The 16,717-nt window shown below is 49.5% G+C and overlaps 1 protein-coding gene across 4 annotated transcripts in view; it reads left to right on the forward strand.

The window, feature by feature from the left end:
* The window catches only part of JADE2 (jade family PHD finger 2), a 74,327-nt gene that overhangs the window by 2,095 nt on the left and 55,515 nt on the right, over positions 1-16,717 (forward strand). For 3 of the 4 annotated variants that reach the window (XM_030229240.2, XM_030229237.2, XM_030229241.2), the window contains exons 2-3: positions 5,100-5,157; positions 7,574-7,659. In XM_030229240.2, coding sequence (XP_030085100.2) covers positions 5,100-5,157; positions 7,574-7,659 — 144 coding nt within the window. Of the gene's footprint in view, positions 1-1,479; positions 1,598-5,099; positions 5,158-7,573; positions 7,660-16,717 lie in introns of all 4 variants that reach the window. The other variant, XM_030229239.2, reaches the window with a different exon arrangement.

Here is a 16,717-nt window from a genome sequence, read left to right on the forward strand (position 1 = left end):
CCAGCTTTTAGGAATGGTGTTTGACCTTTAAGCATTTATTGGCTACTGGGGTTAAAATAAGCTTGAGATAGGAGTAAAAATAGCTTGCAGAAAGGTTAAATCGAAGGTTAAATTTGTTTTTCTTAAGAAAATTGAGGCTGATGTTCAAAAATGTAGGCTTGGAGCAAAGGATGGAGGGTACACGTTAGGGGGTCTGTAGGCAAGGAGATGCAATTCCTTAAAGTATTGGTGGCTGCTGATAGTGTTTGACACCCAAGTTCTGAAAGTTGGTGGGTGGGTGGTCCTTCAGACCAGCTCTGGTCTTTACCGTCTTTACCTTTCTGTGGGTTTTCATCTTTCACGAAGATTGTAATGTCTGTAGCTCCTGTTGATTTCCTCTGAGTTTTTGATACTCAAGAGACCTGCAGGATGGAGCAGCTGGCTGTGGGCATGGAGCTGTGCCTGGTGTCCCTTCTCACACCCTGTGTCGCTGCCTGCACCTTCCCTCAGGAAGGCAGGGGTGGCCCCAGTGCCCTCAGTAACCTTTCTGATTACCTGTGCTCCGTCAGGGCTTGCCAAAGAAAAAATAGATAATTATAAGGTAACGAGTCAGAAGAGGCAAGTAAAATTATAAACGTGAGTAGTAAAGAAAAAAAGCCCCTTGTAGGTGTGGAGAAAGGCAAAGCACAGGAAGTAAACGAGGGCTTGTTTTGTTTTAAATTGAAATGAGATTAAATTTTGCCCTGGGGAGCCAAGACAGCAGCGTTGGTATGGAGGAGAGGAAGGATGGCTTGCTCCTCACCTGGGCACCTGAGCTTTTGCTGGAAAGCTGGGGCTGGCAGCAGCCTGTAGAGGAGGCGAGGGACAGACGAGCCCCGGCAGGCAGGGGCAGGCTCCTGCTGCCCAGAAAATGGTTGTTGTAGGTACCAGGATCCTGCTCTTTAGCATTTACACTTTGCAGGGTTACCAGGGAGGTCAGGAAAAGCTTCTCCCAGATGCAGGGGCTGAGCACCACGGTTTGCTGCGGGTCTGGTTGGCCCCGCTGCTGTGCATCCTTTGGTCCAAAAGTTTGTCCTGTTACTATGAAATTGGGGCTGTGCCAGTTTGGGGGATGCTGCTGCTCACTCAGAGCTTCCCGTAGCAGCGCTTGGCTCCAGAATTTGTTCATGGGAAAAGGCAATGGACGAGGACAGCCCTCCCACGGCATACTGACTGGGATGTTCCAGCCCTCCACCCTTTTTATTACACTTTCTAACAACTGGCTGATGTTCCTAGACAGAGGGAAAAAACACATTTAAGGCAGAGGGGAAGCGCTGAGGGGATGCGTCGGGAGCAGCCCCAGGGCTCGGTGTCAGCTGGCGGGCACAGGTGGCTCCGGGACGGGGTCCCCGGCGCGGGGTCGGTGGCCGGAGCCGTGTGCGTGCCGCTGGGGGCACTATGTTCTGTTTGTGTTCCTATTTCTGGGCTGGAAGAACAAACAGGGAAGTGGTTTTTCTGCAGTCTCATTGCAGCTCACAAACAGAGCACATCATTCAGCCGGTGTTGCTCTCAGCGTCAGAGGTGACGGCGCGGGGACCGAGCGCGGTGCATCCCTCAACCTGCGGGGAGCTGGGAAGAGGTGATGACCAAATACTTTCCTTTTTTTTTTTTTTTTTTCTGCAACTTATGCAGGTTTCTGTGCCTGTTCCCTGAGGAAGTGGGGAGCACAGGCATGTATGAATTTCTCTGTTTGCTTGCCACGATTCAGAATGGTTCGTTCTTGGAAACAGTGGAAACAGCCTCTGCACAGGGTGCTGGGATGCCGCTAAAAATCTCCCAGTCGCACGTGGAGTTGATGTGCAGAAGAGTTTGCAGGGAGCTGGGAAACATCAGGGGGTTCTCCAGAGCACAGGGCTGGTGGAGGGGTCTGCAGAGGAAGATTTCTGCACTAGCTGAAGGCTGGATGAGGCATTTCGGTTTAGTGTGGATGGGAGCGGGTGTCTGTCCCTGGCAGTGTGCCCAGCTGAGCTCAGGATCTGGGCACAGGCATCTCTGTGTGCCAGCAGTAGTTGCCTTCACCTCTCCCAGGTTGCATGGGCTGGGCAAAATTACATTCCCAGGAGCTCCTCTCCAGCCTTCCCCTGCTGTGAGGCAGGACCAGCCAGCCTGAGGCCATCATCTCCATTTGAACACCAATCGTGGTGCTAATTTGTCCAAGGACATAGTGATTTACATTTGTTTAGGCTGATGAAGGGCCATCATCTTCCTTGGTTTAGCATTTATCTGCCTTTCTCAGCATTGAACAAAGGCAATGCTAAACATGTGTTGGTTTGCAAGCAGCTCAATTTTTGGTTTCCAGGCATTAGCCAGGGCTATGCCTGTGGATTTGAGTTGCAGACACTTCAGGGGGATGTTCATTTGTTTATAAAAGAAACCCACATCTGTTTCTGTTTGAATTTTTTAAGCAAGCCTACATAGAAACCTTTCACTTGGTTTCTGGCTCTGTAAAAACTAGATTTTGGGCCAAGTTTGACCTAACAGTGACCTTTTCAAAGTATTACAAATTTTTTTGGTATTTGTTTATGACTTTATTAATGATGCCATGTGGGGAATGGGTCAGTTAAAGGTGAAATTAACTTCTAATGTAAACAAAAGATTAATTTTGGAGCAGAGACGATATTTTGTGGGGACTTAAGTTGCTCAGTAGTTCACCAACTGAGTTGCTCCTGAGAGCTTTTGGGAGCTGGAACTCCAGCCCTGGGAGGGATGTGGGCAGTGAGTCCTCCCCACCCCCCAGCCACCCCCCCGCGGGTGCCAAAAGGGTGGGGGAAGCTCAGCCACCATCAGACTTTATAACTCTGGGATAGGATGGGGAAATGGCCCAATTACCCCTCTACAGTAAATTCCTCTCTTAAGTGCCATGTGGTTTACTACTGTTTGGCTGCCCCAGATGAGTCCCTCAGAGAGCAGCATCTTCACAGCACGGCTTGGAATGTAACCATTTTCTGGAATGGCCTGGTTTTGGCCAAAGCTTTTGCTTCTTTCAGGCACACAGTGCCTTGTGTGCCATCCTCTGCCCAGCCTTTCAGTGCTGCTGTTCAGAGATGTCTGTACTTTGCTCAAGCCAGAATTTCATTCACAAATTTAATGCAGTTTGGTTTGGAGGATGCTGTCTTGCATCCTGCCAAACAGTGGCAAAATGATTTACTGAAGTACAGATGCTATTTTTACCTGCAATGTGAACACTTCTGCATGTGAATATCAATTCATCTTGTTACCTAGTGAGTGTGTTAATTCTGTAGGACAGAAGCAGGATGCAGGGACCGAGTTCAGTGAGAGGGATGATCAGTGCATCTCCTCATGCATATCAGCCAAAACCAGTGCCAGCCTCCTGCTACCTGAGCATTGATTGCAAACCTTTTTCCCTGCTTTGGAAGGAGAGTGATGTCAGTGATGCTGCCTTGCTGTAAAAGCAAAGATGGGAAACCTGGGAAATCTCACTGGCTATCAGTAGCATTCCTCTGCTTCACCTCAGGTGGTTTTTTCCCTCCTCTTGGCTTTGGTTTATTTAATCTCTGTGATTAGGAACTCCAGAATCAATAAAAGCGTGGCCCTGTCTGTGCTCCAAATGTCTGTTTGTCACTTCAGACCAGTAGGAACCAGTTTCAAAGGTTGAGGTAGGATTTTCACTAAAAGTAAGTAAGCTGCAGTTAGAGCTATCTTCAATTTCATTTCCCCCAAGCAAAATCTAATGGCTATTTGGAACAAGGCTGGTTTAATAACATCTGTTTCCCCTTGAATCACCAGGGGAAAGGTATTGATATTGCCATATTCTTAGGGAGTGTTTTAAGTCACATTTTGACAGGGCAATGCCTTACCACAACACTGATAGTTAAAATGTTTAGGATATTTTGTAGTATTTTCCTTTCTAATGCTGTGATAGCACATATATTGTAAAATACAGCTGTTACAAGGTTTTTATATGCTTATGTGGAACAAACCCAGTGTTTCATTATCATTCCCAGTTGCCCTTTGTGGAAGCAATAGTGGTATAACATTTGAACACTTTCAGATTCGTTGAAAATATCTCAGAAAGTACTAGGGAGATTTCCATGAGGTTAAGACTGTTTTCTGTGGATATATTCTGGCTTACAGCCTGTTGAATAGTTGACTGGTCCACAGGTAGCCCTTTCCATCCAGAGCTGCCCAAGCCCTGTATTGGAAGTCATGTTGATCAGCCACCAGCCACACTGGTAAAATTTGGATTTTTCAGTAGTTAAAATACCTTTCTTTTTTTTTTTTCCCCTGAAGCACCTACTTTGAGTTCCGAGTGCTTGGCTCTCAAGGGGCGAGTTCAGAAGAACCTGCTGATTTCAGGCACTCCTGTGGCTTGTTCAAAGTCTCAAAGCAAATCAGCTGAGCTTGAAAAGGGTCTCCTCATCAGTGCAGTGGTACCTGCTGCTCTGGGAGGGTGGAGAAGTCAGGGCAGCTGAGCAGAAGGCCCTTGCCCACCCCTGGGAGCTCCGGCAGGGCAGCGCGCACGGATAGGAGGTGCTTCCTGTGTGACAGCTACTCCCGGCTGAATGGGAAGATGAGTCAGAGGGTAAAACCCCAGGCTTGCGGTACACAGGGGTTCTCTTCAGCTCTGGGATGCTCGTACTTCCCCCTGCAGACATACCGAGAGTGTGCACTTTCCATTCTCCTGTCTTCACGCTTCGCTTTGCAGCTTGGGCAGGTGGTTCCCAGGACATCTCTTCTCCCATCCAACAGCACCATGGTCCCTTGAGGACATCCCCCAGTCCTGTTGGTGCTTCTTCTTCCCTTGGCAGTGCTCTTGCAGTGGAAGAGACCTTTGGATGCAAATCCTGCACAGACAAATTTCCATGCAAAGCTGAGTGATCCAGATGCACCCACTGTAACTACTGGGAGTGGAAAGAGATGGTAGAGAGGCAATTAAAGTTTTTTTTTAAATCTGTGAGAGTTGTTTTCTTGCATTTTTTTTCAGCCTCTGGGTAGTTGTCTGTCCTGAGGGTAAGGACTGACTGGTGCTGGGGTAGGAGGGTGTGCAGATGTAGCAGTGCTTTGGTGCTGAGATGAGTTTTCTGGACATGAAATGTGATGTTCAATTTCTTTTGTTACAGATGGAAGAAAAACGACGCAAGTACTCCATCAGCAGTGATAACTCAGACACCACTGACAGTAAGACCTTTCATTCTAAGCTTTGAACAAGATTCACCTCCAGCAGTCAAAATGCTTAAATAATTACTTTACAAAGAGTGGAGGAAACTGCATTTACTGGGCAGTCTCTGCACAATGAATAGTGTGCAGGGCTGGGTTTGTCAGAAATGCAGCAACAAGCTGATATCAATTTATTTAAACACTTGGCCCTGGCTCCTCTTAACTGATGAGAGTGTCTCCCTCGTGTGAGGAGTCTGGGTGAGGAGAGCTGCTGATTGCAGATCTGCTAACGAAGCAGCAAACACCCTTTGTAGATGAGTTGTCCTTTCCTGTGAGCTGCAGCCTGAGACTAGTTTGCTCTTGATTTGGGTTGTACCAGGGGAAAGGGAAGTTTTTACTGGAGTAAGAGTAAAACTGGAGCTGCATTGTTCCCTTCTTGCAAACTGAAGAGTGATGTGGGAAAAGGGATAAGGCTCAAGCCAGCAGAACCTGCAAGCCCACGCTTGCTTTTCAACATCTACCTCACTTCATCCTCATTCAGGAAGGCACAGAAGCATGTGTTCAACAATAAACATGTGCAAATGTGCTGAATTTTGGCTATAAATAGAGCACTCTCCTCTCCCACTTATTCCAGGGTTTCACCCTCTGCAGACATACCGCAGTGCCTCGGTGTTCAGTACCCTCAAGGCACCAGCCTAATCCCTTGTCTGGACTCTGGAGTTTCTTACTAGTTGCTCTTGGTTTCTTACAAATGTCACAGTAATTTCATCTGGGCCGTGGTGGGAATTTGCTCTCCACACTTTACAGGATCTGGCTGCTGGATATCCGAGAACGAAAGGGACTTTAGTAAAGACACTAAACTTCTGGGCTTTTTCCTAACAGGATGATGGAGAGATTACAGGGGGTTATGGAAAGGCTGATCTTGCTGGGTTTGGCTGCTGTTCCCACAGCTTCAGCCAAAAAAATTGTCAGTGTGAGTGGAGTGTGCACCACAACTGCCGACGGGAACCTGCTGTTCAGCTGCCAGCGGGGACCCCCATCCTGCTGGAGCCCAGGGGGCCTGGCGGCTGAGCTGTGCCTACAGAAAGTGTTTCAGGCTCTGTCAACACCCTTGCTTCTCGTAAAATGAAACATCTCTATCTCAGAAAGGAGTTTGTTTTGGAAGCCATGCTCCAAACTTCCCGTCTCCTAATCCCCAGATGCTCAAAGGCTTATGGAGCCGAGCTGTGCTCGCTGCCTTCCCTGCCTTGCAGGGGTAAGGCATCTTTAATCATGGTATTAAACAACATGGCCTTATCTCTATGGGGCTTGGATATTTATGCTGCAGGTGATATCCAAGCTTTTGACAAATGCTCTCCTGCAGGATGGTTGTAAACAGAGTGGTGACCTTCTTTTTCATGCCTCTGCCAGGAAAGGGTAGCTGTGGTGTGTTACCAAGCCTGTATGGCTGTAGCATCACATTGTAGCTTGAGAAGAGGGGGCAAGGTGGAAATTAGTGGCTGATCTCTCCATGAAGGCTGTGGAGCTGCTGCTGCTGAGCTCCTTGGAGCAGCTTGCTGAGTAAAGCAGCGTGTCCGTGGGGCTGCAGCATAGGGGTGTCTGCTCTGGGCTTTGTCTACACACTCCTGTTGTGCTCTGAAGTGTTGTAAAGGATTTCATTTGTATGGAACCCTCTTTAATAGCATCTGGCCTGCAACTTCAAAAAACAAGCTGTGTTTTGGGAACAGGTGATGCCCCCCACGTTTGGCCTTCATTTTGTGAAGTGCAAGAAAGTGCACTGCAAGTAAAGAATACGGGTTGAGCTGGTGCCTCTTCCCCTGCCAGGAAAAGTAGGCATGTGAAATTTATCTGGGCTCAGCTGCCTGAGCTGGTGGAAGAACAGTTTCCCACTGCAGTGGTACCACAGCCTGACCCCTGAGTCAGCTCAGTGTTTGGATGTTGCTGCTATGCATAGTGCTGTTTCCTCCTATTTAGCCCTCCAAGGATAAAAAAAAAAAAAAATCAGTGTTAAATAGGCCTATTGGTAGTTATTTTGTTGCAATCTCACAGAAACATTTTTATATACTGTAATATGGAAGGGTCCTCCTATACAGAAGACTGAACTGTCATTATCATTATTTTACAGAAATTCCAATAATCAGTTTGTTATTTATTATTAACAAATGCAGTGTTACATTTAAGTGATAATGACACAAATGGGTTGGAAATAAAGATCAGTAGTGTATGGTTCCAGCACATTTCAGGCTTTAGCTACCCTTCCCTTTGCGGGGGGGGCAGCAGTGGTGATGATACTGCCCAAAAAAAGTGTCATGTCAAAGTGTTATTCCATCTTAGTGCTGACCCAAAGTGTTGGCTGGGGCTGGAGCAGGGGGGCTGGTGAGGTAAGGAAAAGCTTTGACTCCTTCCCAGGTAACCTGTCTCTGTTGCCTTGTTGCAGGTCACACCACATCCACCTCCAGATGCTCCAAAATTCCAAATACCAAATCCCCCTGGTCGCGGCAGAAGGAGAAGAAGCCCTCTGAGGTACGTGGGCTTTTAGGCTTTTCCCAAAGGAGAGTTTTCCCATGGGACTGCACTTGCCCAGATGTGGCAACCAGCGTGCCCATGGCTTCTGCGGGCAGTGGGTGCCAGGACAAGGTATCCCCATGCTGCAGAGCCACAACTCCCAACAGCTGTGTCAACCCAGCTCCCCTGGGGAGGGAGCTGATGGGGACACACAGGGAGCATCTCTGGTGAAGGGGGGGGGGGGTCCTTGTGCTCAGAGCCACTGGGGTCCTTGTGCCCTCTCCATCCCTATTGAGACAAGTAAAGAGAAGTTTGGTGAGGCTGGGAGGTCCTACAGCATTGGGGTGTCTGCATACTGAGATTCCCTGGTTTGGGTGCCCTCCTGGGTGCCCTTTTATTAATGGCACAGGTCACAGCACTGGTGGCAGGGGAGGGTGACGTGGAGACTCCTCCCATGAACAAGTGGGAGGTGTGGAGAGCTGTGAAATGAGAGACAGCACAGCTGAGTTGCAGATTGTGCTGTGTTGGTTTCCCCCTGTCACGGGGCTCAAGGACATTAGGCTGAGGCCATCAGAGTCTGACCTTGCTGCAGGGTGTCCCCTCGCTGGCGTGGGCAGTGCTGCCATTCTGGCGACACTGCCCAGGTTCACCTGCTGGCTCTGTAGTGCAAGGTCTGGGCCATGGCTGGGAGGAGCTGTTTGTCCCCAGGACTGTTGGAAGGGGTGGTGCTGTGTCCTGTTTTCCTTTTGTGCCTCGGATACATTTCCACTAGCCATGGAAACTATACCAGGCATGAGCTGCTGTTGTAGCAACCGCAGTGTTTGGCAGTGGTCATCTTCATTTCAGCAGCAGCCTGAGCAAAGCCAGAGGGACATTGTTCTCACATTCCCTTCCCTCTGGACTGGGGTCTGGAGTCAAACAGTGCTAAGTTTAGCAGCAGATGAAGCTGGCATGGCTCATGTGAGCTCCCCATTTCACCTCTCCTGACGCTGTGGCCTGGTGGGCACAAACCTCTGCAACATCCTCCTTTTGCATCAAGCTGAGTAGAGATTTTGAGGTTTTCCTGTGGTCACTGCCTGAATTACAGCTGCACTTGGTTCTTACTGCTCTGATAGGTTTACATTGAAATATCTGTGTTGGCAAAGGACACAGACTGAAAGAGTCTAGGTTATTTGTGCCTTGGGTAAAGAGAGGGACTGGAAAGCTGCTCCTACCAGCTGAGTTAGTTGGAAATACTCCAGAGAGCAAGAACCAGGTGTGCCGATGTCACTGACTGCTAACAAGGCTGTTGGAAAATTGAATATTAGCACCAGTAATGTTGGGTTTTGGCTATAGATGTGTCTTTCAGTGTGGGTGCAGGGGAGATTCTGTGAGCTGAATCCTCCTTTGGAAAGTGAAGCATTTGGGGCATCTCCTCCTCCTGTGGCACTGTTACCCCTCTCTGAAAATAACTGCCCATCCCTGTGCCTGCTGTGTCCTTAAAGGCCTTGGGTGAACCCTTTAGGTGCTGTCAGGAGTCTCTGTCACAGAGATGCCTCATGTTAGATATGAGAAGATGTGACTCATGTCACAACAGTGTCACAGCTGCCACCCTGCTGCTGCCCAGTAAAATCCTCCTCCAAGAGTTGGGACATCTTTCTGCCTCATTGGTGCAGACACATTTTTGTCTTTAATATGAGTTAGTTTAATCAGCCATCTAGGATTTTACCTGGCTGCTACTGAATATAAGTCCAAGATTCCAGGTGAAAATGCTTCTGGAGTTGATGAAGTGTGGTAAGAGCTGGATCCAAGTTGCTGCTCTACAACAGCTGGGGTGAAAACTAGATATTAGTCCATGGCACCTGGGGAGACATCAGATGCCTGCAGAGGGCTCCTCCCTCTGCTTACTGCTCCATTATCCCCTGAGGAGGGTTCTCAGTGGAATGTAGCTGTGGAACAGATAAAGTGGAGCAAAAGATGAACAGGTCCCAGCTTAGCAACAGCTGGGACAGAAAGGGAACCTCTGTGGCTTATGTGAACTGAGACTCTAGGGGAATTTGGGGAGGCCGTGTGTGATTACTCAGGCTGGAGTTTGGCCAGGATGCTCAAGCTGACAAACCATCTTTTGCAAAAGCATGGTGGGCACACAGGCAGATGGAGCAGCCCAGATCTCAGCTGTGCTCCCCTCGCTGTGCATTGCCCCTGCACTTGCTGGTGTCTAGGTCTGCTGGAAATCAGAGCCAGCTGAAACTCGGGGCTCAGGGCATTGTTGGGGGTTGGATAGAGTATCACCTCAAGTCTTGCATCTGTGCAGGGAGATGGTTTGGAGATCACTCCACTATGAATTTCCTCTCCAACAGCATCTTCTAAACTTTTCCATGAGTGATCCAACTTCTGCTCTTCCTGTGAGCGCCCATGAGCGTGTCTGGTCCAAGCACTGTGGGGTTTGTTACATCCTCCCAGGAACACTGGGGATTTTCAGGCATAGACTGTGGCAGGCATCATGTCCTGTTGGAGCACGTACTGAGAGATGTAAAACAAACTACAGCGCTATCAAACTACTTCACATGAAATAGTGAATCACCTTTTCTTTTGTCCATCCTGCTGAGGATGGATGTTGATCTCATCATCACTGACAGATGGAAACCACGGGAGAATAATAGGGAGAGCAGGATGAATGCATTAGCAGGTATTGAACCCCCCTGCATTTTGGGTCTGGACACATCTTTTCAAACTGTAACTCAAACTCCAGGTTTACACATTGTAGCTTTATCAAGAGCTGCAGTGGGTGCAGGCGTGTCCTGAGGGATGGCCATGCTGGAGGATGGGCTGGGGAAATGGCAAATGGCCACCAACCTGTCCTGCCCTTCTCCCAGTCATGTCCCCATTTCTCTGGGAGCCGCTGTCCCAGAGAAGCAGGCATTCCTCCTGACAGCCCGGGCAGGAGATAAAAAAATCGAAAGCATTAGTGTTACATAGTTATTAGTCAGGTCAGGGGGTGATGTTTATTATGAAAGACTCTGTGAGAAGGGATTAACTATACACATTAAAAACCATCGGATACAAGGCATCTGGAAAAACAAGCTTCTTAACATGGAAAAGTACTGAGCTGTTTGTAAACATCCGCAAAGGGGCCATTGCCAGGGAGGGTGATTATATTTATCTGTGCCTGTCATGGGGCTCTGCCCAGGCTCTTTCCTGACTGTCCCAGGCACCAGCCTCTATCTTGGCTCTGTCCCTTGCAGAGGTGACAGTTGTCCTTCCCTGTCCCTTGCCTGGGCAGCGGAGCCTTCAAGGCTCAAACCTGATGCTGATGGTGCCCTGGGCATGGCTCTGCTGCACTGCTCTGCCTGAAGGCAAGGATGAACGTGGGCAGCTGCCAACAGCTTCTTGCATCTGCAGTGATAGCAGTACCAATCTGGTGATTTTAATTAATCTCATTAGTGCTCGTGTGTCTCATAACTTGTCTGCAAATGGAGCGTGGTGGCTGGTACCCATCTCCCCGGGTCCCTGCAAGGAGCTGCTGCTCATGCTCTCCACCCTGGGAGCTGGAAGGAGGGGATGCTCGCTCAGGTTATCCCTGCCACGGATCTGGATCTGCAGCAGGGAGTAACACATGCCTGAAGCACGGATTTCTGCTTCTGTTAGAGGTACATCAGTGCAGTCCTGCCCCCGGCTGTAGAGCTGCTGGGGATGTGAGCACGAGCCTCGCCGGTTTGACTGCAGTCTTCAAGCCTCTCTCCTGTTCCTGACAGGGAACAGTTGTCAGTGTCTAAGGAGAGAATCTAAGAACAAGGCAAGTGTGTAATGATAGTCTCTGGTTCTATCTGCCAGCTCCCAGCCATCAGCAGCCCAGGGACTCCCTCGAATGCTGCCTCTGAGTCACTGCCTTAGCTGCTATGTTAGTCATTACCTCCAGAGCTATTTGAGCTCCACAGCGCTCACCTGCGCTGCTGGAATATATTTTGGAGGGACAAAAGCCTGCTTTTTTTGTGCAGAACACCTGCCTGGCAGCCCTCCAGCCATCCTTTCTCAGCTGAAGAGCCCTGCACAGTCTGGGCTGTGCTGTGCAGGTGCTGCTCATCCCACCGGACATCCTGGCTGCCCTTCTCCCTCACTCCAGACCTTCAGGAGGAGAGGGGACTGCAGCTGCAGGCAGGGCTCAGGATGAAGGGGAAACCACAAATTTATACAATTTACATTATTTTCTGCTTGCCTTGTTTAGACATTACTTCCGTGTTTTGAAAGGCCTTTTTATATCTCTTTACAAGGATTTAACTCTTTTGCCTTCTAAAAAGTAATTCTTCCTGCATTGGATCCTGTTTTTTTCCTCCTGCATTAGGTATATAATGACCCAGTGCAATGTGAATTTAGTTCAAATACTCTCCTGTGCTTGGAGAAGAGCTTTAATGGATGTGGCCAAGCAAGACTGGACGTGCTTTTATGGGGCTGGATGGGGAGAAAATCCCTCTCTGTTGAAAGGTTTGACTGCAGTTTGGCTTTGTCAGTTTTCCCTTGCCAGCGTGGGGATAACAGATTAAAACCATTGTCTTCTGAATGCTGAGAAGGGCTGGACAAAAATGCTTCTTGTTCCTATTTTGAGTTCTGTTGTTCATTGAATCTTTAACATCCAGCATTTCAAGAGGAAACAAGACTAGATGAAGAGATAGGAGGCTGGCTCCCCAATTGGACATGGGAGTTCAGGATTTCTTCCCCCACAGGCAGATAATATCTCCTTGCAAACACACTCCTGGCATTGCCACATTTGAAAACCTTGCTACCGAGTGTCAACTCTCTTCTCATTTTGGAAAGGGTTGGAAAAATGTGATAGAGCAGCAGGGATGTAGGACTGGGAGGTCCAGAGGGGAGTGGGGTGGGGCAGCCAGGGCTGCAGCCACAAAGGTGCCATCTTGAGCTGATATCAAGACAGTTTGTACAACCAAAACCTATTCTCAGGGCTCCCATTGTTCCCATTGTTTTCTCTTTCTCTAAAAATCCTTGTGACTCATGAGCTATAACAAACAATTTTATGCTTGAGAGAGTGAAGGGCTAAGAGAGCTGGCTGGCAGTGAGGAGGGAGTCCTGTGCAGGAGGCAGCTGGAGACTTCCCTGGTCCCAGTGTGGATGGAGGAAGATGGTTGTGGCTTGGGGTATGCAGGAGTCAGCTGCCAGGACTGCAGCCAGGGAGAAGAAAAAAGAGTGTTGAGCCAAAACCTGAAGCAAACCTGTTATCTCAGTGTCAGGAAGCAGTCCCACACCCTGCCTGCAGTGACCTGCTGCTGCCCCTGCTTGGGAGCAGGCTCAGAGCACCCACCACTCCTGCTTGCTGTGGAGGGGTCATCACTGTGAGATACCACATGGCTGCTGTGGGTGTGAGGCCATCAGGGAGGATTACAGTTCTGCTGGGTGATGGAGGGAGTGAATTCCAAGGTGAGATCTCAGATGCAGGCTGTGACCATCCCTTCTCACCTCTCCTGCCCACTCTCACCCTGGTGAGCTCAGTGTTTTCTGCACACACTTCATTTTGGGCTTCTCTTCTCTTCCATTGTGTACCGCTGCTTTGGAAAGAGTTCTTTTCACTAAAACTTTTTAGGGACAGAGATGTCATTGTGTATTTAAAAAATGGCATCCCATCCTGGGATTTGAAGGAAGAGGGATTGAGTTTATTCCCGTGCCCCAAAAGCAAGGTCTGAAAGCTCCAAAGTCAGCTGGGTGCAGATGCAGGGGAAGATGCGGAACAGAATTCCTGCCAGCTCAGGAAGCCTGGTGTGCAGGGACCCAGCCTGCTGGAGCCCATCTGTGTTGGGCTGAGCTGCCTGCTCCCTCTGGAGCTGTTTTCTCCCGGGCTGGCTTGCAGCAGGCGCCTGCAGCCCAGCGCCCGTGCCGGGGATGCCGGGGCCGTGCCGGGCGCGCTCGGCCGCGCCGGATCCGGCACAGCAGTCCCCGGGCTGGCTGCTGCTTTCCAGCTAATTAAAGCCAGTGCTAGACGAGTGTTTCTTTTCATTTCGATGGAAGGCCCAAAACAGATCCGGCTCTTTGGCTCTCGCCCAGGAGCTGGTTTGGTACGAGAGGGAAGTCGTTAGTGCGGGATCGGAGTTTGGTGTTTTCGGGTGGGCTCTTGGGGCAGAGGGGATGTTTGGCAGGCTCAGACCCACAGTGCCATCGCTGGGAAAGCCAAGTCCTTGACAGAGCACATGGAGTGGGAACTGAATGGCAGGGAGATTGCTGGCCACTTCATTAGAGGGGTTTGTGAGTGAATCACAGAGCCTGGAAATTGATGTAAGAATTGCATGGAAAGGTGGTGGAGAGGCTCTCAGAAGGGCTGGGTGGTGATGGGGCAGAGAGAAGGAGGAGAATGCTGGAAAGCAGCACAGCCTAGGAGTCCTTAGCTAAGGGAGGGATGGGGAGCAGCATTTCTGATGCCTCATGACGTGTCCATCGTCCTTCCAGTTGTGGTAAGGCACTGTGTGCCTTGGCATCTCCAGGGCTATGTGTTATTTTCTGAGGTTGTCCAGCTGTTGGATGAATTGATGCTGGTCCGTGGAGAGCTCCCAGAGATGCCTCACAGGTGTCACAGGACCCAGGAAGAGGCTGCAGGGCTGTGTGCAGTGGGAGAAGCAGCAGATCCTCACCAAGGTGGAGCAGCTGATGTAAAAGGTGCCAGGGGCTCAAGGAGGAGCCAAATCCAACCCCTGCCTTGCAGGTTTCTGCCATACCTGCAGGAGCATCCTTCCAGTGCCAGGCTGGATCCAAGTGACACATTGAGATGTAAACATCAGAGGATGTTACATTTAATGAGCTGAGGGTTTGTTTGGGGTTTTTTTGGTTTTTATTTTTTTGAGACCTGAAAGCAACACAGCTTTTGCTTCAAAATAGCAAATTACAGAAATTACAAAAGTACTGGTGTATTGTTGGGGAGCACCATGACTGTGGTGTCCCAGTGACTTCTCATGTAGCTGGCCTGCCAGGAATGGCTCTGGTGTGTCAGTCCAACACCACAAACTGGTGGGCAGCAAGGATGGGGATGTCCTAGGGTAGTCCAGGCTTGCCTGGCCTGTGGGATACAAGGGAGATGAAGGTTTTCCCCATGTTCCTTTCTTTGCCTGGAGTCTGAGGCTGCACAACCACACGACCTGGTGTGGACTCCATGTCCATTTCTTTTGGAAATATGAAGGAAAAAATATATTGAGATTTTGAAATATCATGTTCTTTCCCCCCATCTTTAAAGCTGACAGTAACAAAGGGAGAGGCTGGCCCTGGGCACTGTTGTGATGCCTCTCTGAGCATCACTAAACCTCCATGAGGTTCCTGAGCAAGCAGAGGTAATAAAGGAACCTCTTGGTTTGGCCTTTCCCATTGCTGGCAGATCGATAGGCAATAACTGAGATCCCATTCAGGGCTGAAAGGGGAGGCCAGAGCCTGGCCAGGGCTGTGGTGGTGGCGGGGGGAGCGGGTGCAGGGCAGCAGACAATCTGTCAGCTCCCACGGCCGGGGAGAAACAGTAAACACTCCTATTGAGGGAAAATTGCTTGTTTTCTGGTACCCAACTTTCTCTTCATCGCCAGGTCCTCGGTTCATCAGTGCCCAATTTATCCTTTATTTGGTTTTCATAAATAATTCAGAAGAGTTTGAGTAGAATAATTGAGTCTTTTCCCAACCCTAATCCCAGACAATTCAAAACAAAAAGACATTTAGATTACAATTTGAGCGTATTAGCTGTTGGGAGATTTCCAGACAACTGATCTGCTTTCCTTTACAATTTCTGTGCTGTTCTATCATTTCTAAAGTGTTCTGCTTTGATAGTTAATAATTTGAGCATATCCAGTTCCTCATGAAAAGACAGAGGCGTCGCTGTGATAAAGTGCGGGCGCGCGTGCTGCCGTCGGATGGGTGAGCTTATCTGTTTTCCAAGAAGGACTAAATAAATGAAGTAGTGAGATTGCAAATCCAGCCTGCAATGTGCCTTATCTTCAGGGAAATAGATACAATCGTGCTTATTTGGCTTAAAATTAAAACTAAGCTTCTATTCTGATGCGAGCTGAAAGGCCAGAAGGGATGAATTTGGGGAAGACTTAATGCAGGAAACCACGGGCTTGGGATCTGCACCGTGCAGAGGGGAGAAATGATACCAAGGGCTGGTCCCAGTGCTGTGCAGGCTCCTCCATCTCCCTCTTCATCAGAAGGAGGAGGGTGATGGGCCAGGATTTTGACACTGTTCCATGGGTGGCCAGCCCTGGTGTTACCCAAAGAGACAGGGCTTGTCACCTCACTGCTGTCACCTGGTGCTGACCTAGCAAAAGAAAATGGTGATTTTTGCCTGGGGTAAGGGTCTGGGAAGGCCACAGCTGCTGTGGGTGCCCAGAGGCCTCAGGGCAGGGTAGTGATGTGGCTGGGCCCTCCCAAAGGTTGGTTGTCCTGCAAAGGGCAGTCCCACTCCCAGTCTCACTCCCAGTGTTCTCCACTGCTCTGGAGCTGGCTGCCAGGTCTGGGCACTGAGGTGGAAGCAGGAGCATGCTGCCATCCTGCCCTGCACTGCCAGCTCTGCCCTGAGCAGCTTCCTGGCAGAATTGGGTGTATTTGCCTGCATAAAAGGAGAATGCAATGCTCCTGCGCCCCAGAGCATCAAAGGAGGTGTCCTCAGGAGGCAACTGAGCTGGCATTGGGGGAGGAGGGTGCTCACATGTCAGCAGGATCCAGTCCAGGTCGTTCAGAAAAGCTTTTGGGTGCCCTGCACATTTGGAACCATTCCTGCTTGCCTTTGCCCACAAATCCCTAGGGCATGTGTCTTCAAAACAGTATTTTCTATAACAGTATTGTGCTGTTGCCAGGGGAAGGTTAGACTGAATATTAGGAAAAAGTTTTTCGCTGAAAGGGTGGTTAAGCACTGCCACAAGCTGCCCAGGGCAGTGGTGGAATCACCATCCCTGGAGGGAATTGAAAAGGCATGTGGAAGTGGCTCTTGGGGACATGGTTTAGTGCTGAGCTTGGCACTGCTGGGTTGACATTGGACTTGATGATCTTGTAGGGTTTTTCCAACTTTAATGATTCTGTGCTGCAGTGATTGTATGGTGCTGATGGCCAGAGCAGGGAGGTGGCA

The sequence above is a fragment of the Serinus canaria genome, chromosome 13, assembly GCF_022539315.1.
Source record: "Serinus canaria isolate serCan28SL12 chromosome 13, serCan2020, whole genome shotgun sequence".
Lineage (NCBI taxonomy): Eukaryota > Metazoa > Chordata > Aves > Passeriformes > Fringillidae > Serinus > Serinus canaria.